At 40.3% G+C, this 26,993-nt stretch overlaps 1 protein-coding gene across 11 annotated transcripts in view; it reads left to right on the top strand.

Moving 5' to 3' along the window:
- The window catches only part of LOC126365782 (titin), a 523,502-nt gene that overhangs the window by 299,130 nt on the left and 197,379 nt on the right, over nucleotides 1-26,993 (top strand). For all 11 annotated transcript variants that reach the window (XM_050008347.1, XM_050008355.1, XM_050008352.1 and 8 more), the window contains 5 exons: nucleotides 196-270; nucleotides 2,960-3,064; nucleotides 13,128-13,310; nucleotides 13,398-13,545; nucleotides 26,523-26,592. In XM_050008347.1, coding sequence (XP_049864304.1) covers nucleotides 196-270; nucleotides 2,960-3,064; nucleotides 13,128-13,310; nucleotides 13,398-13,545; nucleotides 26,523-26,592 — 581 coding nt within the window. The remainder of the gene's footprint in view (nucleotides 1-195; nucleotides 271-2,959; nucleotides 3,065-13,127; nucleotides 13,311-13,397; nucleotides 13,546-26,522; nucleotides 26,593-26,993) is intronic.

Below are 26,993 nucleotides of genomic sequence, written 5' to 3'. Positions count from 1 at the left end.
TTCTCGTACTGTTATATGTCATTCTGCATATCCTAGCATAAGAAAGTAACTTCTGAAAAAAAAAAACCTCTAAATTCAGATGTGTGCTACTTTTCCTTCATAGTATCTTAACATGTGTTGTTCTACTCATTATCCATAGTATCATAGCTGCATTGAAAATAATTTCTGAATAATTACCTGTTTCTGTTTAAACAGGTATTCTAGGTACAAAGGAATATCGAAAACCTGAATGGGTGACACAGATGGAACAACTAAAGGAGAAACTGATGGGTAATGGCCGTTCGGCCACTTTGCCTGTGCACGATGCTGTTGTACCGACTTGCATGCCAAGCCTCACAAATGCTATGGAGTGTTCTGCTGCAGCTTCCCATTCCTCTAATCCACCTGGCTTTGCTCATTTAGTCATATCTGACTACCTGAGTTCTCACCGACATTCTATCTCGGCAGCTATAGAAGCGTTGAGTGCAGGTGGCGGAGCAGGTGCAGCGCTGCTTGCATCGCCACCACTACACCTGACTGAACGACAAGAGAAAGAGGTTGTGGTGGTGGCAGCAGCAGCACTACAACATGTGCCCGATACGAATAATGAAACCGAACTGAAAAGGGCGTCGCGTAACCTGTCGGCATCTTGTGAGGCACTGTTTCCTACTCCGAGAAACAGTGTCGTTAGGGAATGTCATAGTTTATCACGTGCTGGTACACACACCAATCTCAATTCCTCACCATTATTCCCACTTGAACCCCGTGAAGTAGATCCGTCTACTTTCCTCCAGTTGCATACAGCAGACAGCCAGGAGGAACTGCAAGAATTTCTGTTGCTTGAAAGTAGGTGCTGTGGAGAGGCAGAGGAATGCCGTGGGCTTGCCTCTGCTTTCTCTGACAGTGATCAGCATGAGCATGGCTCTGCCAAAATCGTGGCAGGTAAATACCTGTGGTTTTTCTTTCAATGAACTATGATGTATTTTAATTTTATTTTTTCCATTTTTTGTAGTAATTTAAATGAATGCAATGAGGGAACTCAAATGTAAAAATCATATAGTTTGCACTTCTTAATTTACCACCTATTCACTTTGTTTTCATTGAATGTGCAGGCAATATACAGAGGTCGGACAAAAATGTTGAAACACAGTGAGATATGTGCCTCTGAACATAAATGCAGAGCGCTAGCCAAACCTACAGGGTGTTCTGTTGTATTTGACCGTAAACAGCACCTGTGCAATGTCCTCAATATGTTGCATGTGTTAGTTGTGGTCAGAACAGTGTTCTTTGTGATAGTTAGTATGTTATGTCAGAGCTAAGTGAACTAAACGTAGGCAAATGGTTGGTGCTTTTACAGTAGGTGCTTCCATAACTAAGGTAACCAAAGTGTTTCGTCTTTCGAGAGGCACCGCATAGGAGATTTATGCTGCATACAAGGAATGTGGGAGAACATCATCTGCTAAGTCACAGCACGGATGAAAATGTGTGTTGAGTGATCATGACAAAAGCTCATTGGAGAGGATTGTGATGATACGTAAAAGGATTTCAGCTCCAAAAGTCATTGTAGAACTGAATGTTGCACCCACAAACCCTGTCAGCACCAAAACAACATGAAAGGCACTCCACTAGCACGAATAATTGCAGGCTGACTTGGAATTCCAAAACCACTCATCACTGATGCAAATTTCCACCATGTGAAAATGTGGTGCTGAGGGCATAAAACGTGGACTATGGAGCAATGGAAGGAAATCAGTTGGTTGAATGAGTCTTGTTGCACATTGTCTCCAACTTCTGGCCCAGTTTATGTCCCAAAAGTGAAACATGGGAGGGATTCAGTGATGTTCCTGGCAGCTGTATTGTGGTATTCCATGGGCCCTGTAGGTACTCTACAAGGTTGCAATGTCCCCAAGGATTATGTGTCTTTGGCTGATCAGTTCCATCCCATGGTACATTATTTGTTCCATAATGGTGATGCTGTGTTCCAAGAAGACTGGCCCCTTGTTCACACAGCTCATGTCATCTAGTCTGATTTTGTAAGCACAAGGATGAATTGTCACATTTCCTCTGACCAACACGGTCACCAGATTTCAATGTTATTGAGCCCTTGTTGTCTACTTTGGAAGAAATGGTGCGTAATCACTGCTCACTTCAACCATCACTACCTGAACTGGCCACTATTTTGCTGGAAGAATGGTATAACAGTCTCTTGAATGTCATACAGGACCTGTATTTATTCATTGAGAGATGCCTGGAAGCTGTTTTGGATGCTGACAGTTTTCCTACACTGTGTTAGGCATGGTAATGTTTTGTGTTTTGGGTGTTTCCATATTTTGTCCACCCCCTGTATATGTGTCCAAGTATTTTGTGTGGCATTATTAGTAACTTTTTATTTTCATAATGCAGCTTACATTTAGTTCATTACTTGTTTTTTGGTTTTTGTTGATAAGTAACAATAAGCATACTGCATTTTAAAGAAGCTTTTATTAGGTAATACCATACTATAAATTTGGATCATGTTTTAATACTATGATATCCCTATTACACCTTTACTTCCTCGTCTGATTTTTTTCTTTGTGTGTTCAGTCTGTAGTATTATATGCATGTTTGAGTGAAGAAATAACTATGATCATTTTTAGAGTGATAGCAAACATAGTAGTTTGTTTCATTATTATGTGAATAACTCATTAATAGCATGGTTTTTTGTTGCTGTTGCTTTAGAGCACTGCTAGCAGGAAAATTCTTGCAGAAGTTCGAATAAACCCAACAATAATATCACCTCTAGTCATAGGTATGTAATAAATGTTAAAATTACTAATCTTATGTAACTTTTTCCAGTGTCAGTCGTATCTTTCTGTATTTTTGTATAGTTATTGTTTATTATTTTTCATATGGCATCCAAGACTTTTGTTTCATTATTTTGGATATGAATAGATAATATTCACAAATGGTAACTTTCTGAAGTACTGTTTTTGTTGCACAGCTACCCAGAGTGTACCAACATTTGTACAAGAAATTAGGGACAACAGGGCTAAGGAAATGGAAACAGTAACATTTGAATGTCAGTTCTCAGGGACTCCACTGCCTGGTAAGTTATTTCAAAGCACATCAATTGACCAAACTTTGTTGCTATATCACTAATTTTAGTGACTTGTAGTCTTGCAATCAAATTTTGGACTTTAGATCTTGAAAAGCAGCAAAAAGTTTCTGCGTGAAGGGCGACTGCAAATGTGACAACATCACACCATACAATAAAATAGAAATACAAAATTGAGTTCCACTGAACTTCCCATGATGTGTGGGATGGCCTCAAGTGTAAGACATGCTCTTTTCATCCTCCACAAATTTCTCTATTTTGAGTGGGATTAACTGACACGCTAGAGTTCATCTTTTTTACATCAGCTATCTAAAAACTCCATTCATTTGCTTACATATGTTAGCTGACATCTGATTTTTCCTTTAAATATGAGCAGTGTTCAATTTCAGTTGAAAAAAAAATGCAGAATTGTTGTAAGACATTGGGGAATATTTCTGCTTCAGCCCCATGAAGTTCCAATAGGTGGTGGCACTATATGTAGCTTTCAAAATGGTGTCTGTAACAGAGGTGCATTCCAAGCAGAGAGCCATCATTGACTTTCTCTTGGCAGAAAACCAGAGCATCACAGATATTCACTGGTGCTTGCAAAATGTCTATGGAGACCTAGCAGTGAACAAAAGCATTGTGAGTCATTGGGTGAGGCATCTGTCATACTCACATAGAGGTCATGCAAAACTGTCTGATTTCCTATATGCTGGCCAGCTGCTCACAGCTGTGACTCTTGTAATGCTGGAACATGTGGACACTATCATTTGAGGTGATTTACGGATCACAATCAGACACCTCACTGTTCAGTTGTACATTTCTATTGGTAGTGCTGACATACACGTCCACCAGTTGGGGTAGTCAAAGGTGTGTATCTACACTCCTGGAAATTGAAATAAGAACACCGTGAATTCATTGTCCCAGGAAGGGGAAACTTTATTGACACATTCCTGGGGTCAGATACATCACATGATCACACTGACAGAACCACAGGCACATAGACACAGGCAACAGAGCATGCACAATGTCGACACTAGTACAGTGTATATCCACCTTTCGCAGCAATGCAGGCTGCTATTCTCCCATGGAGACGATCGTAGAGATGCTGGCTGTAGTCCTGTGGAACGGCTTGCCATGACATTTCCACCTGGTGCCTCAGTTGGACCAGCGTTCGTGCTGGACGTGCAGACCGCGTGAGACGACGCTTCATCCAGTCCCAAACATGCTCAATGGGGGACAGATCCGGAGATCTTGCTGGCCAGGGTAGTTGACTTACACCTTCTAGAGCACGTTGGGTGGCACGGGATACATGCGGACGTGCATTGTCCTGTTGGAACAGCAAGTTCCCTTGCCAGTCTAGGAATGGTAGAACGATGGGTTCGATGACGGTTTGGATGTACCGTGCACTATTCAGTGTCCCCTCAACGATCCCCAGAGGTGTACGGCCAGTGTAGGAGATCGCTCCCCACACCATGATGCCAGGTGTTGGCCCTGTGTGCCTCGGTCGTATGCAGTCCTGATTGTGGCGCTCACCTGCACGGCGCCAAACACGCATACGACCATCATTGGCACCAAGGCAGAAGCGACTCTCATCGCTGAAGACGACACGTCTCCATTCGTCCCTCCATTCACGCCTGTCGCGACACCACTGGAGGCGGGCTGCACGATGTTGGGGCGTGAGCGGAAGACGGTCTAACGGTGTGCGGGGCCGTAGCCCAGCTTCATGGAGACGGTTGCGAATGGTCCTCGCCGATACCCCAGGAGCAACAGTGTTCCTAATTTGCTGGTAAGTGGCGGTGCGGTCCCCTACGGCACTGCGTAGGATCCTATCGTCTTGGCGTGCATCCGTGCGTCGCTGCGGTCCGGTCCCAGGTCGACGGGCACGTGCACCTTCTGCCGACCACTGGCAATGTACTGTGGAGACCTCACGCCCCACGTGTTGAGCAATTCGGCGGTACGTCCACCCGGCCTCCCGCATGTCCACTATACGCCCTCGCTCAAAGTCCGTCAACTGCACATACAGTTCACGTCCACACTGTCGCGGCATGCTACCAGTGTTAAAGACTTCTATGGAGCTCCGTATGCCACGGCAAACTAGCTGACACTGACGGCGGCGGTGCACAAATGCTGCGCAGCTAGCGCCATTCGACGGCCAACACAGCGGTTCCTGGTGTGTCCGCTCTGCCGTGCGTGTGATCATTGCTTGTACAGCCCTCTCGCAGTGTCCGGAGCAAGTATGGTGGGTCTGACACACCGGTGTCAATGTGTTCTTTTTGCCATTTCCAGGAGTGTATTTGGTTCTTTGACACCTAACAGAAGACCATAAAGCGCAACAAAGGACCGTCTGTGTGGAATTACTTTTGCATTACAAGGCCGATCAAGACAGTTTTTTGTCAAACAACGAGAGTTCATCACTTTAAATCAGAAACTAAATGGTAATCCATCGACTGGTGCCACACTGTGTCTCCTATGAAGAAAATGTTCACAGCCACACCCTTGATTGTTAAGGTCATGGTGACAGTGCTCTGGGACTCTGAAGGGGTTATTCTGTTTGATGTTCTCCCTTGTGGTGCAACAATCAACTCTGAAGTGTATTGTGCTACCCTCAGGAAACTGGAGAAATGACCTCAGCATCTTTGTTGCCATAAAAATGCAAATGAACTTCTCCTTCTCCATTAACAATGTAAGACCTCACACAACTCTGTGCACTCTGAGAGAAGCTCACAGAACATCATTGTACTGTTTTTCCTCATCCACCCGAACGAGCGAGGTGGCGCAGTGGTTAGACACAGGACTTGCATTCGGGAGGACGACGGTTCAATCCCGCGTCTGGCCATCCTGGTTTAGGTTTTCAGTGATTTCCCTAAATCCATCCAGGCAAATGCCGGGATGGTTCCTCTGAAAGGGCACGGCCGACTTCCTTCCCCATCCTTCCCTAATCCGATGAGACCGATGACCACACTGTCTGGTCTCCTTCCCCAAACCAACCAACCAACCTCATCCACCCTACAACCCTGATCTTGCATTTTCTGACTTCCATCTGTTAAGCTCAATGAAGGATGCACTTTGCGAGTACCATTACGTGGATGATGGGAAGATTATTGATGCAGCAAGATTGATTCTGACATTGACCAATATTGTTGTACCGTGCAGGCATACAAGCCGATCCAGTAATGTGGCATAAGGTCATTGCATTGAATGAAGATTATATTGAGAAATAGGGTTTTGTAGCCAAAAGAGTCAGGAATAATATGGTGTATTGGAATCCTGAATGAAACCAACCTGCTTTCAGAAAAAAATGTCTTGCATTACTTGTTGAATGCTCCTCGTATTACCATGTGTGCCAGATAGGACCTGTTTGAAATTATGTTTTCTAGTATTTTTGTGTACTTTTGCAGTCATCTATCATTGGCTGTGTCAGGGCTTGTGTTACCCATGTTGATTTCCTTGATCGTGGAACAACAGTAAATTCAGAGCATTACATCACAACAGTATGAACTTTGAAACGACGGCCAACAAGGGTCGAAAAGGAAAAGGGAAATGTTATCCTGGAGCATGACAATGCCAAACCACACACTTCACGTGCCACCACAGCAGAACTTTAGAGGCTGTATCTCACCACCGTACGGCATCCTCCATAAAGTCCAGATTTAGCACCATCTGACTTCCATCTGTTCCCAATAACGAAAGACGATCTGCTGGGACATCATTATGCTTCTGATGAAGTCGTTGAGAGAACTGAGAGACTGTGGTTGTGGAAACAGAGTGTCAACTTCTTCCGTGATGGCTTCAGAAAACTTGTTCATCGTTGGCAGAAATTAGATGGTGTTTATGCGGAAAAGTGAATATTGGTAATTAAAGACCACATTCTAAGGATTATTTCTGCATTTGATTTATTAAAATATTCCCATCGAAACCCAATTAATGAAGGTGGAGGCATTACTTTTCATTCAGCTCTTGTACATCTCTCTTACCAATAGGTTTGAGGTGCTGCCTTCTTTCACTGAAACTGGGCCAGTCCAATATAGTTCACCTGTTGGAGTGTCCAGTGTGTCACTTGTCAGAGGAAGTAAACACAAAAGTTCATATATAAGCAAATAATGGTACCCTTTGGGAAATGGGCAGCAGGGAATGAGGAGGATGACTTCATGCACTCATTCATGCCAAAGAGTCTATTCTGGTGGTGATGGAGGGAACAGGATTCAACCTATTACAGATAGTGGTACACGCTGAAGAAACGAAGACTGGACAGCATTTACCTTCAATAGCTGAAATTCCGTTATTGCCAATAACCACATATAAAGTACAAAAGACTATACTAGCTTTCAGATCTGTTAGTTTTTTCATCAGGGAGAAAAGAATGATGGGTTGGGGTATTGGGGTTGGTTAGAAAGTAGAGGAAGTTCACTCAAAACACAGGATGAGAGTGATACACCTCTTGAGATGGTGAGTGCAGACATAAGGGATCTAAAATGTGTATGTGTGAGCAGTACTGGGATTTTTGCCTCTTGAAGATAAGTAATGCTGGATATTTTGTCACCTTGTAGTTTCATGTTTTTCTCAAATGAATTTTGCTCTTGCTACACTATACAGTTTTCCACTTTTATAGTTAAATTTGAACGTCTTTTAATGCAAATTGCTTTCACTCTTACCAGTTAACTCTTCCCTTTGGATTTTTTATTTCAGGGCATGTTATCTTGTTACACCATATTTCTCTACCCATAATGACATTTACTCAAACAATTCAAACTTAAGGCAGAAATACCAACAATGTAGGAAAATATAGATTACTATTTACTGTAAAGAAGACACTTCAAGATGCAGACAAGCACGAGTAAAAGACACTCACATACAGCTTTTGGCCACAGCCTTCATCAATAAAGAAACACACACACATACACACACTCACGTGCACTCACCCATCCACCCACCCACCCACCCTCCCACCCACCCACCCACCCACACACACACACACACACACACACACACACACACACACACACACACACACACTCACAAGCAAGCGCACCTCACACACACACAACTGCCAGCTCCAGCGACATGCCACTGAACATATCACACTTGATTTAAGTGGCTGGTTTGCTACCTGAGCCATTAGGATCCTTTCCTCCACCACCAGAATTTCTGAAGTGCGCAGATGGGAGTTATTCTTACAACACATTCTCTGCTTCTGTAATTATCCCGGTCTCATCCTAAGGTAACTTACTGCCCCCCCCCCCCCCCCCACCCAACAGTTTCCACTTCCTCTGTTCTATCATCTCCTCCCCGTTCTTGTCTCCCACCCTGTTTATTTGCAGCTGTCTGCCAATGCATCTGACCATCTTTGCTTCTCTGCTTTTTTGTTCCATTTTTCGTATGTCTCTGGCCCACATCCTCCTAACGCTGAACCTGTTGACAGTTTAGTCCCTGCACACTCCACACTCCAACAGCATCCATGTCTCTCTCCATCTGTACGCTGCTATCCCTTCTCCTTTCCCACCCCCTCCAGTTTGCTGCATGCATCCCACTTCTACATCTACATCTACATGACTACTCTGCAATTCACATTTAAGTTCTTGGCAGAGGGTTCATCGAACCACAATCATACTATCTCTCTACTATTCCACTCCCGAACAGCGAGCGGGAAAAATGAACACCTAAACCTTTCTGTTCGAGCTCTGATTTCTCGTATTTTATTTTGATGGTCATTCCTACCTATGTAGGTTGGGCCCAACAAAATATTTTCGCATTCGGAAGAGAAAGTTGGTGACTGAAATTTCGTAAAAAGGTCTCGCCGCTACGAAAAACATCTATGCTGTAATGACTTCCATCCCAACTCATGTATCATATCTGCCACACTCTCTCCCCTATAACGTGATAATACAAAACGAGCTGCCCTTTTTTGCACCCTTTCGATGTCCTCCGTCAATCCCACCTGGTAAGGATCCCACACCGCGCAGCAATATTCTAAGTGTAGTGTAAGCTGTCTCTTTAGTGGACTTGTTGCATCTTCTAAGTGTCCTGCCAATGAAACGCAACCTTTGACTCGCCTTCCCCACAATATTATCTATGTGGTCCTTCCAACTGAAGTTGTTCGTACTGGACTGAGGTGACTGGAGTTGGTGGTTGTGTCTGCACGAGGCATGCTTGTGTGTGTGTGTGTGTGTGTGTGTGTGTGTGTGTGTGTGTGTGTGTGTGTGTGTGTGTGTGAGTAAATATTGTGTGTTTGTCTCTCTCTTTACTGACAAAGGTTAAATGTGGCTGTCTTTTAATCGTGCCTGTCTGCAACTTGATGTGTCTTCTTTACAGTAAGTAGCAATCTATCTTTTCCTACATTGTTGACATTTTACAGTCTTCCCACTTATTTTATTCTTCATTTCTTGCTTTATTTTCATTTTGTACTATTTTGTCTGAGAAATTAAGGGTTTTCTTTTCCTTTCTTTTCTCAGTTGTAAGATTCATAGTAGAATTCTCTGCTATCCCAGGTATAAGATACATGAAATGGAGATTCAGGTTTAACATCTCATTGATGTCAAAGTGTTTGGAGACAGAGCAGTACATGGGTAGACAGAGAAATGGGGGAAGGATTCAACTGTGGCCTTGTTAAAGGAAAAGGCTAGTGTTTGCCAGACTTGATTTAATGAAACCACTGAAAATAGAAGGCTATATGGAGAACTAAACCCAGCTTCTTTCAAATACTAATGTAGTTTCTTAACACTTTTGAGGTCCTCTTAACAAAATTTCAGGCTCAGTAAACCAGCCATTTATGTCATTATTTAAAATGTTACTAGCACATTTCTGTTTGAAATATCTTAAAAGGCAGTTCACACTGAAAAGGACAAAGATTCAAGTTTTATTCTTCACCTTTATTTTAGTTCTTTAATATTCCAGAATACTATAAATGATTCATTAATTTCTGAGTTCTGCGTTTTCCAATGCTTTGCATGTATAAATATGATTGTGTATTTATTGAACCACAAACTCACTGACTTTCCATTGTTCCCATCAGTTGGAGTTATGAGTGCAGTGCCTTTCAAAATGGTGACAAAGCAGGAAAGAAGTTTTTGTGTGTTGGAGTATGTGAGATGTTCATCTGTTGAAACAGTGTAGTGTGCATTCAGAAATAATTATGGGCAAGAATGGCCATGTTATCAGAGCATTGTGTGTTGGTATTGACAATTTAGAGACACTAGTTGCCTCTGTAAACAGAAAGTGCCAGTTGACCAAGTGTGCCAGGTCCAACCATGTAGAGGGTGAGGGAAAGTTTCGTACATAGTCCCAAGAAAATCAACTGTACATGCAAGCCACGAACTTAGAATGCTGCAGCAATCTGTGTGGAAGATTTTGTGACAGTGGCTGCTTTGCAGACTGTACCATCTACAGATCATGCAACAATTAAAACCAGAAATTTATGGCTGGTGCCTTCAATTTTGCATCACAACGCACGAAGTACTTCATCATAAAAAATTTTGCCTCCAAGATGACATTCAGTGATGCAGCACCCTTTGATTTATCTTGAGAGGTTAATCACCATAATGTGAGGACATGGAGTACTGAACATCCTCATAAAATTGTGCTGCCTGAATTAGATTCGCTGAAGGTTAATGTTTTCTGTGCAATTTCAGAGACAAAGCTGAATGGGTATTTTTCAAAGAGGTTCTTACCTTGTATGCTGCAGTTGTGTTGTTTCCACAACTGACTGCTGATTCCAAGAATTTCAGCTTCGAACAAGATGGGGCACCCTCTCATTGGAACATTGAAGTTCATTGCTATCAAAATAATGAACTTCTGCATCACTGGATTGGATGTTACGGTGAAAATGATTTGCTTCTGCTCCGTTTGCCCCCAGGTTTCCTGACCTACATCTTATGACTTTTTCCATTTGGAGTACATTAAGGACCATGTTTACATACCCCCACTGCCAAGAGCACTGGAGCTCCTCAGAGAACACATCACTGCTGCTGTGATGAAATTGAGAGGATGTTGCTACATAATGTATGGAATGAACTTGACTACATCTAGGATGCTTGCTGTGTGAAGAAAAGGGCACTTACAGAACATCTGTAGAGTGCAAAATGAAAGCTTGGTGAGCTTACGGTTCTGTTTACACATCAGTCATATTTGTACAAGTAATGTAAAATACAGAGCTTTGAAAATGAATGCTTCGCCAACAGATTGTTTCATCTCCTCTAAACAAATCTCAGAAACCCATGTTGGATGCTGCTCTCTTATTAGATTCATCTGCAAAAAAGATGAAAGGAAGACTTATAAAAAGATCTAACTGTAATTACAGCAGCAGAATTTGTAGTGATGATATTAATGATGAAAAATTGTAAAAAAATACAATTTACCTGAATATGAATCTTCGTCAGACTGTTCCCAATCATTCTCCCTCTCCACTATCATTGATTCTGTCTTTAGAGCTTCCAAAATTTCTTGCTTTGCTCAACAAATCTGTCATATTTGAAGCAGAACTAGAACAAACTCCATACAATAAATAATATGCAAATGAATATTACCTAAATGAAATTGTGCTTTGGCTCAGTCAATCATGACAGCAGTTCCTACGTTCACTACTGTCTCTTTCAAAATAATTCTAGCGATTAACAACAGTCTCTGCTAAGGGTTGGTTTGTGAATTGTATGTACATTGTTATTGTGTGAAACTAGTCCATTCATTGAGCCATAGGTGGTGTGCTTGTCATGAAAATGGCGGCCCAAAATATACTTAGGCGCAGTCCTTCACATGCAGTGCTATGGTTTGAATTGCACTCGGTTCTGTTGCCAGAGTGTTAATGTCCATACAGATTTTTTGACAGACAAGATTGAGGTTTGCTGAAACGTAAATAATGTGGTGCATAATTCTGAATGGAACTGGACATTGATAAGGTGAAAAAATTAATGACAATTAAAATAAAAAACTGTGTCATTTTGAAAAGAACTATTTTTGCACTCCCTTTAATTGATTTAAGGAAACTACATAAAAAATAAATCTAGATTTAAGTCAAGATGGCCACCAGGGATTTGAATACCACTCCTTCCAAATTTAGGTCGAGTGTTTTAACCTTTACACAATCTCGCTTGGTTATTTGTAAGATAACACAGATTTACAGCTGTAATGGTTCAGTGGTGCACATTTTTCTGACAGCTTTAAATTAGGTCATCTGCTACCATGGATTTCTTTCCCACATTTCTCAGACTGATTTTGTGCTACACCTCTCATGACCTTTTTCTGAAATGAAATGTATACACCAAAATAATCACTCCTTGTTAACATTAAAAAGCTCCACCAACTGTCAGTGGTTATTGCAGAACCTCATGGGACTAGTGAGCTGTTTCACTGGCTGAGATTCACCCCATGACTGTATATAATCAACAGCTCCAAATACTTAACACTTATAATATCACTATTATTTTGTTATGTTGTGATAGCATATGTGTCCATGTTACCGAATAAAACTGGGCTTGTTTAGTTTCGTGCAATCAAACTTCAATTTACCAGCAGTCCCTTCAGTTTGCAAAGTATCCTCCACAATGAGTCATATGTTTTCAGTGTGCATGAAATATATGAAAACAGTTTGCAATAGCTATGATAATAGGTTTCTTACTGGAAAGCACATTGTAAATGCATGATAACTTACTCAAGACTGATCCAAGTGCTGCATATGAAAAAGGCTGCATGGAAATATTGGTCTCTTTCTATATATGTAGGGCATGTCTGGCAAATAATAAATAAGACACTGAAAATGATTTACTGTATGATTATAGTAGCATAAAAAAGGCTTCTAAGTGAGTAAAAATGTTAATCTATTTGATAGTTAACAGCTAGAGATACTCTAGAAATCTCTCTTTCCTCTTCCTCCTTCCCCTCCTCTGCCTTCCTCCACCCATCTGTCTCTTCATGTAGTCATCACGTGATGACTTTATCTTCAATGTTGGCCATACATTTTCAGTACCTACATATTTAAGAAAAGCTCTTTGTGTTTAGTAAGAATTGGGGCATACTACTGGCAGGACTGGTATTTCACATGTCAAAGAATGATGCTTAGTATTGTCTTAATGTTTTTCAGATATAACCTGGTATAAGAATGGCAAAATTCTTCGTAATACAAGGAATATTCAAATTAGAATTAGAAACAACAAAACTACTTGTCAAATACTAAAAGTAACCCCAGAAGATGAAGGAACCTACATCTGCAAAGCAACTAGCGAAGTTGGAGTAGCTGAAACCAAAGCAGAATTGTTTGTACAAGGTAAATAACCTGTTTAGCAAAATGAAAGTGTGTTATAAGATTAAATTTACATTCACACTGCACTCTTACATCAAAATTTGTTTGCAGAATTGACTCTTGAGGAGCGCCAAAAACTGGAAGTTAAGAAAGGCACAGAGCAGCATGAAAAGATAAAACTGGAGAGAGTAAAAACACAGAAGAAGCCAAAAACAGAAGAAACTGTTGTCGACACAGTTTTTGAGACAGAGAGGAAAAGGTACTTATTTTTTCCAGGAGACTATAATTTATGCTGTGAATTTCAGATTCTAAAATCACAGTCTTTTTTTTTTTGTGCATTAAGTTAAATAGTATTCTATGTGTTTGTCTTTATATATTCTGCCTCAGAAGAAAACTTGAAATTTTTTAAAAGTGAAAGTCTCTTTTTCTACTTATTATATTTTCTGCTATTAGATTATTGAGCATTCAAAACAGCTGTTTCCTCCTTGACCTTCAACGTTTCATTAGGTCATAAAATATTTTTCATGTCATTTGGTGCAATTTTGAAGTAAGCATTATCAGCACAATTTTGAGTTCACATTTCAATTTGTGTGCAAGTGTAAGACATCTCATAATAATAGGACTGAAAATTCGTACACCAGATTTCATAGGTGAAGGATTGTTTTGCAAGAAACCAGAAGAACACGTTTCGTACGGGATGAACACACAGTTACTGTGGTTTATTGTTTGTAACGTTGGTACATTATTCTTGCAAATGTCCTAGACAGATCATTTGCTTTTGTCATATATCCATCACGCTCATGGAGTCACCCTTTTTATGACAAAGAAAGACTTACATTTAGCCATTGAGTCGTATGAAATTATTATCATTATCATTATGAAAATATGAAAAATAAAATAGAAAGAAACTTCCACATGGGAAAAATATATTAAAAACAAAGATTCCAAGACTTACCAAGTGGGAAAGCGCCGGTAGATAGGCACAATAAATAAAACACACAAACACACACCCAGAATTTCTAGCTTTCGCAACCGATGGTTGCTTCTTCAGGAAAGAAGGAAGGAGAGGGAAAGACGATCCACTCCCGGGATTGGAATGACTCCTTACCCTCTCCCTTAAACCCCACATCCTTTCGTCTTTCCCTCTCCTTCCCTCTTTCCTGAAGAACCAACTGTCGGTTGCAAAAGCTAGAAATTCTGTGTGTGTGTTTTATTTATTGTGCCTATCTACCGGCACTTTCCTGCTTGGTAAGTCTTGGAATCTTTGTTTTTGACAATATGAAAATTGTGACATTAAATAGTTATACAGCCTATAATTTTTGGTTTATATGTAATGAATTACACTCATAGGAGTGGCAAGAGAAAAATCCAAGTGTTATAACTGAACTTCAGCACCATAAACTAGATAATTACTGCTGCTTTCCTGGGGCTGAGATTTCATGTTGTTGCTGCATACTCCAGCTGTTGTTATTACAGTTTGATACTTTTTTGCAGTGTCTCGTTTGTTTAATTTTATTTTTCTTAGACCAGTCATTTCTATTTTGTGTTTTTATTGCTGTTGTTAATTTAAATCCAAAACACGAGAAGATTCTGAGCCACAGCATGGGAGGAGTAAGAGAGAATATGGACATCAGAAAAGATGAAATAAAGTGAACTTTATGCTAATAATTATAGCAATAAAAACCCAGCAGTTGTATTGGAGAAGTCAGATTTGGACTTCATCATTGAGTGGAAGGATGTTATAACACATTGTAAGTCCGGAGACAGAAAATCATTTATAAAATACAATATACAGTTTGGTCAGAGTGGCCGGAGGTAGTGGTCATGTGGGTATGAGGTGTTCCTGCTTTTTTGAGTGTGTGTGTGTGTGTGTGTGTGTGTGTGTGTGTGTGTGTGTGTGTTTGTTTTCCTTTCTTTTCTGAAGGAGGCTTTGCTCAAAAGTTCAGTGTCTAACTGTCTTTTTGTTGTGTGTCTGCAACTCAATGTGTCCTCTTTATGGTGAGTAGCAGGCTATTCATTCCATAATTGTTAATATGCACAAAATGATAGCTCACTAGTCATCACATAGAGGAGGTAGCAGACACTAGACAGTCACATTAAAATAGGACAGAAGAGTAATTAGCTTTCCTTGTCGTTTGTTAAAGATAGCACAGTCATTCACTCAACTCCCATAAATGCCATGCAAATGCCCCTCTTGGAAAACCCCCCTCTCTTCCTCACACACGTTCTCTCTCTCTCTCTCTCTCTCTCTCTCTCTCTCTCTCTCACACACACACACACACACACACAAACACACACACACAAACTGCCCCTCTCCTTTCCTCACACAGCCACCGGACACGAGTAGTGATCACAGGTTGGATGGATGGCGGAGAAATGAAGGTGGCATGGAATAGGGAAAGGGTAGCAGTGTAGATTAGAAAAGGAAATATGTACTGAGGTGACAAAAGCAGCTTCATGCAGGGATAGCTCCAGAGATAAGCATGATGGTAGGAATACAGAGAGAAAAAGGAGAGCTTAGGGAGGGTACAGAATTCAAGAAACAGATAGGAAATAGAGAACAGTTCCAAGGAGACAAATAGGATGGTGTAACAGAGGAAAGAAATGGAATGAGTGTGGTGCTTTGGGGATGGATTGGAGTGGAATTTTGGCAAAAGTATAGGAAGAGGCACTGCTTGTGTTCCACTGCAGAAGAACAGCAGCTTTTGTTAAGGAAATGCTAAGGAAGTATTTGGTAGATGTCAACAGTGTTACTTATGGACTGAAATTAAACTCTTTTACAGTATGTATCCACTGACTTTTAATCCATATGTAGAGGAAAAGGAGAAGAATCACATAGGAGTAAAAATTACTGGCACCAGTGGAGATTCTCCCTCCCTCTCTTTTTTTTATGCACGTTAATTGAGTTATGATATCTGTTTCGCATCAGCAGTTCACTTGTTGCTGTTGTACTCCAGTGTAGTTGCGATACATAACTTAATCTTATTACTTAGTTAAATGGCACATGTTCAGTGTTTTGTGATTAGATACTAAGTCAGTCATACTCAGTTGGGTTAAAGAAAATAAGTGATTTTCATTTTCATATTTTGCTTTTATGATTTGTAGCAACTCATTTCATTAGATTACCAGTGTAAGGAAATTGTCAGAACTGTACAAATACTTATTGAAAAGTGTTTAGCTGCTGTTTGGTGTGCCATTAGTTCCTTTGAGATTCTGTTAAATGTGTTATAGCTGTGACTACTGCTTAATACATAGCCTTGTTGGATTCCCATTGTGATTCTCAAATTTCACAGAAGAAATTTACATTTGTTTTGACAATTTGCTGCAATCCTCCACATACTGAGATAAACGGTGGGGACTATCCATAAGATACTTTTTGCAGGATAATTAACCCTCCAGCCGCAGGTGATGCAGATGTGTGCATTAAGCTCTTTGTGGACAATTTTGCATGGCCTGTGATTATCGCGTTGGACATAATTTCTGCTCTGTTTGGACATTGGAGGGTGCAGTTTTCCTGCTGAATGCTTTTTGTTGCTGTGAAACATCCTGACTGCTATTTTCCTGTCAAATCTTTTCCTGTTGTTCTGGAACATTGGAGATCGCTATTTTCCCATCTGAAACATTGGGAGTAATGTTTTATACATTCTCCTGCATCACACGCATACTTATATATATATACGTTTCATGGCAGCAATTTTGTAACCATGTTTCCTAGCTTCTGTGTGGAACTTGGCGTTATGATATAAACAGCAAACAAACACCATCCAAACAGGCCTCGGAGGACTGACACTAGTGATGGTATTGACCAGCTGATGTGTCGTCTTCAGCTCTCAGGAGTCACCGGATGCGAATATGGAGGGGCATGTGGTCAGCACATTGCCCTCCCAACCATTTTCAATTTTTGTGACTGATGTCACTGTTTCTCAATTGAGTAGCACCTCAATTAACCTTACAAGGGCTGAGTGCACCCCACTTGCCAACAGCACTCGGCAGACCCGGACAATGACCCATCCTAGTTCTAACTGAGCTCTACAGTGCTTAACTTAGGCAATCTGACGGGAACTGGTGTTACCACAGTGACAAGGCCATTGGCATTGGTGTTAAGATATACAACACTCATAAAACTTATCAGTAAGTTTATTCTGCTTTTATGAAACTGAACTTTTTTTTTACCTTAAATGTTAATTAAAAATCACGCCTGAAGTAACTTTTCGGTTTTCTTGCTACATTCTTATAAGTCTGCCCTTACAACTATTCTGATTATTGAATAAAAATGCCCCCATGATTTTGCATGGAAAATCTTCTTTGGTTAGAGGGTTAAAGCAAAATTCAGCTGTGGTCTCAATCCACTGTCAAACCATGGGTGGGAATCCAATTCAATGGCAATATTTTGTGAATATAAGTGATATAACATGCTGTTCTATACATTGCACAAAAGGGGTAGAATTCGGGAAAGTCACTCAGAACTGCCAGTCGTACCAGACAAAATGAGAAGGAAAGACTGATTGTTGGGGACTGCACCAAACAAGATTTGAAAACCTGAGAGCCTAAAGGTGGAAGACAGGGTAATTCGCAAGACAGATTACTGCTTAAACATTGTGCATGAGTTAATAATAGTGAAAAGCTAAGAGCATTGTATGTAACAGAGATTGTAAGGGGCAGTGAAAAATTGACAGGTAAGAAAATGAAAGATGTAGAAAACTAAAACAGAGTGAAGAAAGGAGTAGTTAGTGCAAAGAAATACTGAAATGGAAGAAATTAAAGTAATTAAGGCCAGGTGGATGGTGAGAACCAAGGATATGCAAAGTTCTAAGAAACTGATGTCTGGGGGAAGAATCTGGATTGTGGAACAGGCACCGAGGTCACAATTATCCTGTTTTAGAGCACGCTCTGCAACAGGATGTTGCATGCTGCCAGTATACATCCTCTGCCTATGCTCATTCATCCTAACTGGTAATCTGTTTGTAGTCATGCCAATGAAAAGGCTGAACAGTGTTTATATAACAGCTGGTATATAAGATGTGTCATTTCACAGGTGGCTCTCCCTTTGATAGTATATGTTTTGTCAGTTACAGGGCTGGTATAAGTGGTGATAGGAGGGTGCAAAGTGGAAGTCTTGCAGCAGGGACAGCCACAGGTGTAGGGCCATAGGATAGGAAGATGGGTGCAGAAGAAGCATAGATTTTGACAAGAATATCATGGAGAGTGTGAGGGCAACAAAAAGTTCTTCTGAGTGTGGTGGGTAAAATCTCAGACAGAATGGATCTCAGTTCAGGCATGATTTAGGAAGTCATGGCCTTGTCAGATTAGCTGATTAATACATTCCAGACCAGGATAATACAGAGTGACCAGTGGTGTTCCCCAGAGTTATTTTTTGAAGCAGCACTACCAGTATTGGATGTGATAACCTGGGAAATCTACCTTTGAACTAGGGTGGTAGGGTAATTACCTCCAGTGAAAGTTGAGATGAGAAGAGTCTGCATCTGAACAAATACATTTGTCTCAAATGCCAAGATTATATGGGAGGGAACATTTGACATGGTAAGGATTGCAACTGTCAAAATGCAAATACTTTTGTTTGATAGCAGTTTTAACGTGGACAGAAGTGTGTATCTGGCCTTTGGTGAGTATGAGATCAACATGAAGGAAACTGGCATGGGATTTGGAATATGACCAAGTGAAATTTAATTGGGAAGAGGTATTCAGAGATTGCAGGAGTTTTAACAGGTCAGCCTGACCATGAGTCCATATGGTAACAATGTCATCTATGCAGCTAAACCAAACCAGGGGCTTCTGAATCCCAGGAGAGCCCTGTCCAAGTGACCCATGAAGAAGTTGGAATAGGGAAGAGACATCTTGGTTCCCATGGCTGTACCCCTGATCTGTTTGTATCTCTGCCCCTCAAAGTTGAAGTAGTTGTTGGTCAGCATAAAGTTGATTACAGTGTGTAGGAAGAACATCATATGTTTGGAATCAGAGGGCACTGACTGAGGAAATGTTCTGCAGCAGACAGACCCTGTACTTGGGGGATGTTGGCATTAGAGGGAGGTGGCATCAACGGTGTAAGGTGTTTGGTGGGAGTGGGATTGGCACAGATTAGAGACAATCTGGGAAATGGTTGGTATGTTTGATATAGGAGGGAAGTCTTTGTACTATGAGTTGCAGGTGCTGATCAACTAAGGCAGACGTATTTTCAGTGGGTGCTTTGAAGCCAGCAACTATATAATGGCCAGGAACTTAATAAGAAGAGGGAGGGGTGTGGTTTGAGTGGGGTGAGAAGTTCTCTGGAATGACATATTAGTCCTTGTGAGGGGGCTGTGGATTTAGGGAGGGACTGCAGGACGGTTTGAATCACAGGGATGGGATCTTGATGGAAAATGTGTGTGTAGAGTTGTCAGACAGCTGGCATAGACCTTCACTAACATACTCCTTTCAGTCATGTGTCCACAGTGGTGGATCCCATCCCTGAGATTCAAACAAGAACAAGTGAATAATGGTATATGGTAATTTCAAAATAGATTTTGTAAAGGATCCTGAGAAGAAAAATAATGTGTAAACATTATTTGGATCATAAGTTTGATTTCAGTAATTAATTTACCTAAGTTTTGGATATTAGAAACTGCTTGGTAATATCTGCACTGACTAAGATCAAAGTGAGCAAATAAACATGGTTCCAGTAATCAACTGACTCTAAGATCAAGATGTACAGGTGATTAGAATAAACAACTTATGGCCATACAGTTCTGATGCACCACTATGGCACTATGGAACAGTTTATGACTAGAGGGCAGAAAGTAACTTGGACAAAGTGAACTGGGAGAAATTTATAGGAAAAAAAATCCAAAGTGAAATTTAATGTATTGCATGATATGTATATTTTCCCCATAAATTAATTAGTAAGAACAGAAAAGCAACTGGAATCACTAAACAGAGGAAAGTCCACTGGACCTGACGGAAAACCAATTCTATTCTACACAGAGTACGCGAAAGAACTTGCCCCCTTCTAACAGCCGTGTACCGCAAGTCTCTAGAGGAACGGAAGGTTCCAAATGATTGGAAAAGAGCACAGGTAGTCCCAGTCTTCAAGAAGGGTCATTGAGCAGATGCGCAAAACTATAGACCTATATCTCTGATGTCGATCTGTTGTAGAATTTTAGAATGTGTTTTTTGCTCAAGTATCATGTTGTTTTTGGAAACCCAGAATCTACTCTGTAGGAATCAACATGGATTCCAGAAACATCGATCGTGTGAGACCCAACTCACTTTATTTGTTCATGAGACTCAGAAAATATTAGATACAGGCTCCCAGGTAGATGCTATTTTCCTTGACTTCCCGAAGGCGTTCAATACAGTTCCGCACTGTTGCCTGATAAACAAAGTAAGAGCCTACGGAATATCAGACCAGCTGTGTGGCTGGATTGAAGAGTTTTTAGCAAACAGAGCACAGCATGTTGTTATCAATGAAGAGACATCTACAGACGTTAAAGTAACCTCTGGCATGCCACAGGGGAGTGTTATGGGACCATTGCTTTTCACAATATATATAAATGACCTAGTAGATAGTGTCGGAAGTTACAGGCGGCTTTTGGCGGATGATGCTGTAGTATACAGTGAAGTTGCAGCATTAGAAAATTGTAGCGAAATGCAGGAAGATCTGCAGCGGATAGGTACTTGGTGCAGGGAGTGGCAACTGACCCTTAACCTAAGACATATGTAATGTATTGTGAATACATAGAAAGAAGGATCCTTTATTGTATGATTATATGATAGCGGAACAAACACTGGTAGCAGTTACTTCTGTAAAATATCTGGGAATATGCGTGCGGAACGATTTGAAGTGGAGTGATCATATAAAATTAATTGTTGGTAAGGTGGGTAGCAGGTTGAGATTCATTGGGAGAGTCCTAAGAAAATGTAGTCCATCAACAAAGGAGGTGGCTTACAAAACACTCGTTCAACCTATACTTGAGTATTGCTCATCAGTGTGGGATCCGTACCAGATTGGGTTGACGGAGGAGATAGAGAAGATCCAAAGAAGAGCGGTGCATTTCGTCACAGGGTTATTTGGTAACCGTGATAGCGCTACGGAGATGCAAGCTCAAGTGGCAGACTCTGCAAGAGAAGCGCTCTGCATTGTGGTGTAGCTTGCTCACCAGGTTCCGAGAGGGTGCGTTTCTGGATGAGGTATCGAATATATTGCTTCCCCCTACTTATACCTCCCGAGGAGATCACAAATGTAAAATTAGAGAGATTCAAGTGCGCACGGAGGCTTTCAGACAGTCGTTCTTCTCACGAACCATACACGACTGGAACAGAAAAGGGAAGTAATGACAGTGGTACGTAAAGTGCCCTCCGCCATACACCTTTGGTTGGCTTGCCGAGTATAAATGTAGATGTAGATGAAAACTAAGTGAAAAACCATGGATCACTAATGGGATTAAAATTTCTTACAAATGGAAAAGGGAAATTTAGTATTAACAAGAACAAGTAAAGATTCTGCTTTAGGTGTGAACTACAAAATTTATTCCATGTTATTAAGAAAAGTTATTAAAATCTCAATAACTATACACTTTATTTCTGACATTAATAGTTGGGATAAGTGAATTAAGTCTAACAGTTATAAATGCTAATTCAAAAGTAGAAGCTGTTGTTTCTTATATGTAAAAGGTGTCAACTTAGCTTCCACCATTTGTTGATAGATGGCGACAGCGGTAAGTAGCGGTCGAAAGAAACAGATCGCAGACATCAGGCAGTTAGCTTGAACCTTGGTCAACATAGCCTCATTCAAACATTAGTCGACTTGTCTCTGCATCATAAAGTCAGTTTATGAGCCTAATTCTCGTCATTTGCAGGAGATGTTACTGTTTTGTTTCAATATGAAGAAAACAGCAGCTGAGTCTAATCGAATGCTCTCAAGTACATATGGTAAGGACGCTATTAGTGAAAGAACATGTCGTGAGTGGTTTCAATGCTTCAAGAATGGTGATTTTAATGTCGTAGACTGGCATAGTGGTGGAAGAGAGAATGTTTTCAAAGATGCAGAAGTGGAGACATTGCTGAGTGAAGACTCACGTAAAGCTCAAGAAGAATTGGCATGATTAGTGGGAGTGACATAGCAAGCCATTTTCAAATGTCTCAAGGCTAGAGGCATGATTCAGAAAGAAGGAACTTGGGTCCCACGTGAGCTGAAACCAAGAGATGTTGAATGGCGTTTGTGTGTCTGTCAACAGTTGCTTCAGAGGCAAAAATGGAAGGGATTTTTGCATCGCATTGTGACCGGGGATGAAAAATGGGTTCATTAAGATAACCATAAACACAAAAAATCATGGGGATATCGGGGCCATGCTTCCATGTCAATGGCCAAACCGAATATTCACGGCTCCAAGATCATGCTCTGCATTTGGTGGGACCAGCTCGGCACTGTGTACTGAGGTGTTAAAACCATGTGAAACAATCACAGGTGCTTGTTATTGAATGCAATTAGTGCATTTCAGCAGAGCATTAAAAGACAAATGACCCCAATACAGCGAGAGGCACGATAAAGTGATTTTGCAACACGAAAACGTTTAACCCCACATTGCAAAAGAGGTCAAAACGGACTTTGAAACCTTAAAATGGGAAGTCCCACCCTATTCTCCATACATTGCTCCCTCTGACTATCACCTGTTTAGATCAATGGCACATGGCCTGACTGACCAACACTTCCAATCTCATGAAGATGTCACAAATTGGATCGATTTGTGGATCGCTTCAAAAGATGAAAAATTTTTTTGACATGGGATTTGTACACTGCCAGGAAGATGGGAGAATGTAGTGGCCAGCAATGTAAAATACTTTGAATGATACATGTGTAACCAGTTTGTTTCATTAAAGCCTCAAATGTTGGGGAAAAAACGGCAGAAGCAAAGTTGCACACCCTGTAGTTAAGACTTATGGTCAGGGAGTTCAGTATAAAAAAATCAAGGTAATATGTTGAAAAAGTAACTACTATAAAATTTCATGACCTGGTACTCTAATCCACTTCCAAATCTAATATATATATAGAAAGAAACTTCCCCACGGGAAAAATACACTAAAAACAAAGATTCCAAGACCCACCAAGCGGGAAATGTCTGCTTGTGTCTGTGTATGTGCGGATGGATATGTGTGTGTGTGCGAGTGTACACCTGTCCTTTTTTTCCCGTAAGGGAAGTCTTTCCGCTCCCGGGATTGGAATGACTCCTTACCCTCTCCCTTAAAACCCACATCCTTTCATTTTTCCCTCTCCTTCCCTCTTTCCTGACGAAGCAACTGCCAGTTGCGAGAGCTCGTAGTTCTGTGTGTGTGTTTGTGTGTTTTGTTCATGTGCCTGTCTGCCGGCGCTTTCCCGCTTGGTGGGTCTTGGAATCTTTGTTTTACAAAAAAACTTTTTCAAAATAAAATTGCAATGGAGTTGGTGGTAAGGACCACAATGTCAAAAATATATAGTGGATCACTAACTTGAGCACCTTTACAGAATTATTAAAAGACACAATTTCGAAATTTTTTAATAAGGGAGGTGACTGGTGTGATGTTAGTAGTTAACAGACTCTTTCAATGAAGACATCATTTTCTAATTTTTCTGAGAATGTAATGCACACCAAAGGAGTCCAATCTCAGTAATAGAAATATTCTTGGCAAATCACCATATATATTTGGAAGGTTGAAAGGTTGGTCAACTGTAAATAATCTATTAAAATTCATAAGGGATAATGACAGCAAAAATTATGATACTAAAAAGGGAGAAAATAGCCTACATTAATCTTCAGTAATATTCACTTTAACTTAGAAAAGAGTGAACAATGCTGCTACCAAAATATTTGGTCACTTACTCTTTGTTAATATGCACCTGACAGGTAGCATGTTTAAATCTGAAATGAAGGAGAAAAAATTCCTTCAGGGCAATTTTTTTCTATACTGTAGGATAGTTGTTATTTAGAAAGATGTAGCTTATTTGGCACAAATGTGTCTTGTCTGTAAACTCAAGAGTGAGCAGTGCTTTTGGTGGGGAAAATGGCCTCTCCCGGAAGAACACTACCACTGGCCTACAGGGGCACCCAAAATCAGTTGCCTGTTACCTGTCTAGCATTGTAGATCGATGTGCAGTGATTTACGTCATTTCTGTTTGTGGGATCTTAGTTGTCAGTGTCAGTCAGTTAACTATGTATACTCACTGATATGCTAGAGTATCTGGAAGTGATGGATAGTTCTTCTGTAATGCAAGAAAATTTGCAAACTACAAAGGAGAGGAGGTACTGTATTTGCGGAGTAAGGAGTGTTTGATCATCTCTAATGTTATTACAGTATGTGTTAAAGAGGCAGCACAAAAAGAACTGTTGGTTAATATTACCAGTCCCACGGTCTGCCTCCGTAGTGTAACGGTAGCGTTACCGCCTGCCACGCAAGGAGCCCAGGTTTAATTCCCGCCAGGGGACTGGGTGTCATGTGACCTTCATCATAATTTCATTATCATTGACTCGCAAGTCTCTGAAGTGGGGTCAACTGAAAATGACTTGAAATACGACTGCCAAACTCCCCTGAACGGGGCCTCTCGGCCAACAATGCCATATGATCATTTCATTTCATTTTCACCAGTCCCAATCAAAAGGCTGCAATTCATGCAAATGCCAACCTCAACACAATTGGATGCATAAGGAAGGAATGCGAAAATAAGCCTCATGGTTTACTGAAATTGCCATGAAGAAAAACAAGTAATTTTGGGAGGAAACCCATCATTATGGACAGTTTCACAATCTGTAAAACCTTTTATGCTTATGGAACAGCAGGTTTTGAATGTGTTCTGTCACTAAATCTCTATCTCAGTTACTATTCACCTGATTCTAAGATATATTGCTCTAAACATGAGTGCTATAGCTATTATAAAGACTGCTGTAATTTCCTTTGAAAAATGTACACCAATTCTGAACTTCTAAGTAAAAAGCTTGACATATGAGGTGCATTCACATATTAATTTTTATTTTTTGGTAAGAACTTTATTTCTTAATCTACAGCAATGTTATCCTCTTTAAAATATTCCCCATTACATACTATACATTTATGCTGATGCTTTTTCCAATTCTCGAAACACTTTGGGAACTGTTTCCTCCGGATAGTTTATAGATATCTTAACTGTGCATTTTTAATCTCATCCATGCTTGTAAAATTGTTGTTCTTAAAGGCCTGCTTTGAAATGTTTATACCACTTGTATGCCCTTGGTTTACTCATAACAGACTCACCAAAAGCAATACTTAACATTTCTAAAAAAATCATACACTTTATTCCATTCTTGTAGAAAAATTTGATGCAGATTCTCTAATCTATTTTTATACAAAACAAATAATCTTTGGTGCTACCAAAACACATGTAATCTTCTTGACTGCTGACAACAGAGTAAATACCCAATATGCATAACATTATACACATACTTTTCAGACGTGTTTACACAGGCTGTGACAAGAAAAGTAGTTCAAATCAGACTAATACAACACACAAAATTATAAATTTCTGGTTACTTTTTAAACACTCTTTTGTGTGGCAAGAATTGTTAAGTTTCAATGCAGCCCTTGAAAGAAAACTTCTACCTGTTAGTTGAACCACAAATTAAGAACAAGACTTAAATTCTACAGATTGATTGTATCAATGGGGTTCATTTTACGAATAATAGTAGAGGAATATACATTCACATGAACAGGCATTAAGTTCTATGTTTGTCGTGGAATTATGACTTCCATTGTTATTTTAATATTATTTACTCTACAATGTTGTGTTTCGGAAGAAGCTATCACCTTTTGTATTCCTTATGGTCTTAACGCTTTTGTCTAAAAATAAACACAGCCAGGATGTATTTGTACATGGTGTCACCACAAATTTAAAGCATGTGCCATGGCAGGGCTGGTACTACGTTGTGAAACAGCCTGTAGAAGCACCTTGTGATGTAGCTGGGTAGGTAGAGTGGGGCCTCACCTGCTCTTAAGTTTACCGACAGACTATACTTGTGCTATTAAACTAAATATTTCTCTTTTGTGTGATCTAATTTGTAAATGGTCAAATGCAGCAGTATTGAAATACCAATTAAGTTAGTATTCTGTAAAATGACCTTTTTTCAACTTCATTACAATATACCGGTATTTTGCCACAAGAACATGTATCTAACTAAAATCTATGAAATTACTCCCAGTTTTCTATTTGAAGCACCTCCATTTTATTTTTTTCCACAGGGAAATTGTGGACATCCAGGAGACACATGTTCTGGAATCCACTGCGCAGTTTGCAGAGAAAACAAAAAAGGTAATTAGATGAAGTACAGCCAACTAATCTCATGAGTAAACCACTATGCTTCTGGTCAAAAAGATTTCGGATTTGCAGCCAGCTGCAAACGCGAAATCTTTTTGACCAGTTGTTTTGCCAGGAAAATTTCAAATTTTACTATGCTTTTGTCAATAATCAGAAATTTCCAGATATGAGCATAAGGAAATTAAATGGCCAAACATTAAAGAGGGATGAGAGGTTGGGCTTACAGTTCAAGTTAAGCAAGTAAGTACTTTATTTGTGCATAGATCATATCATGATGATACTGGACACTTCAACAATGTAAAATTCAGACATAAACACACTCACCCACACTCAGTCACACGCGCATGTGAGCACATCCACTTCCACACACACAACAGATATTTTGATGCTGCAAA

This window comes from Schistocerca gregaria, chromosome 4 (genome assembly GCF_023897955.1).
Source record: "Schistocerca gregaria isolate iqSchGreg1 chromosome 4, iqSchGreg1.2, whole genome shotgun sequence".
NCBI lineage: Eukaryota > Metazoa > Arthropoda > Insecta > Orthoptera > Acrididae > Schistocerca > Schistocerca gregaria.
The sequence above is the reverse complement of the archived record's forward strand: the minus strand, read 5'-3'. Positions and strand labels throughout refer to the sequence as shown.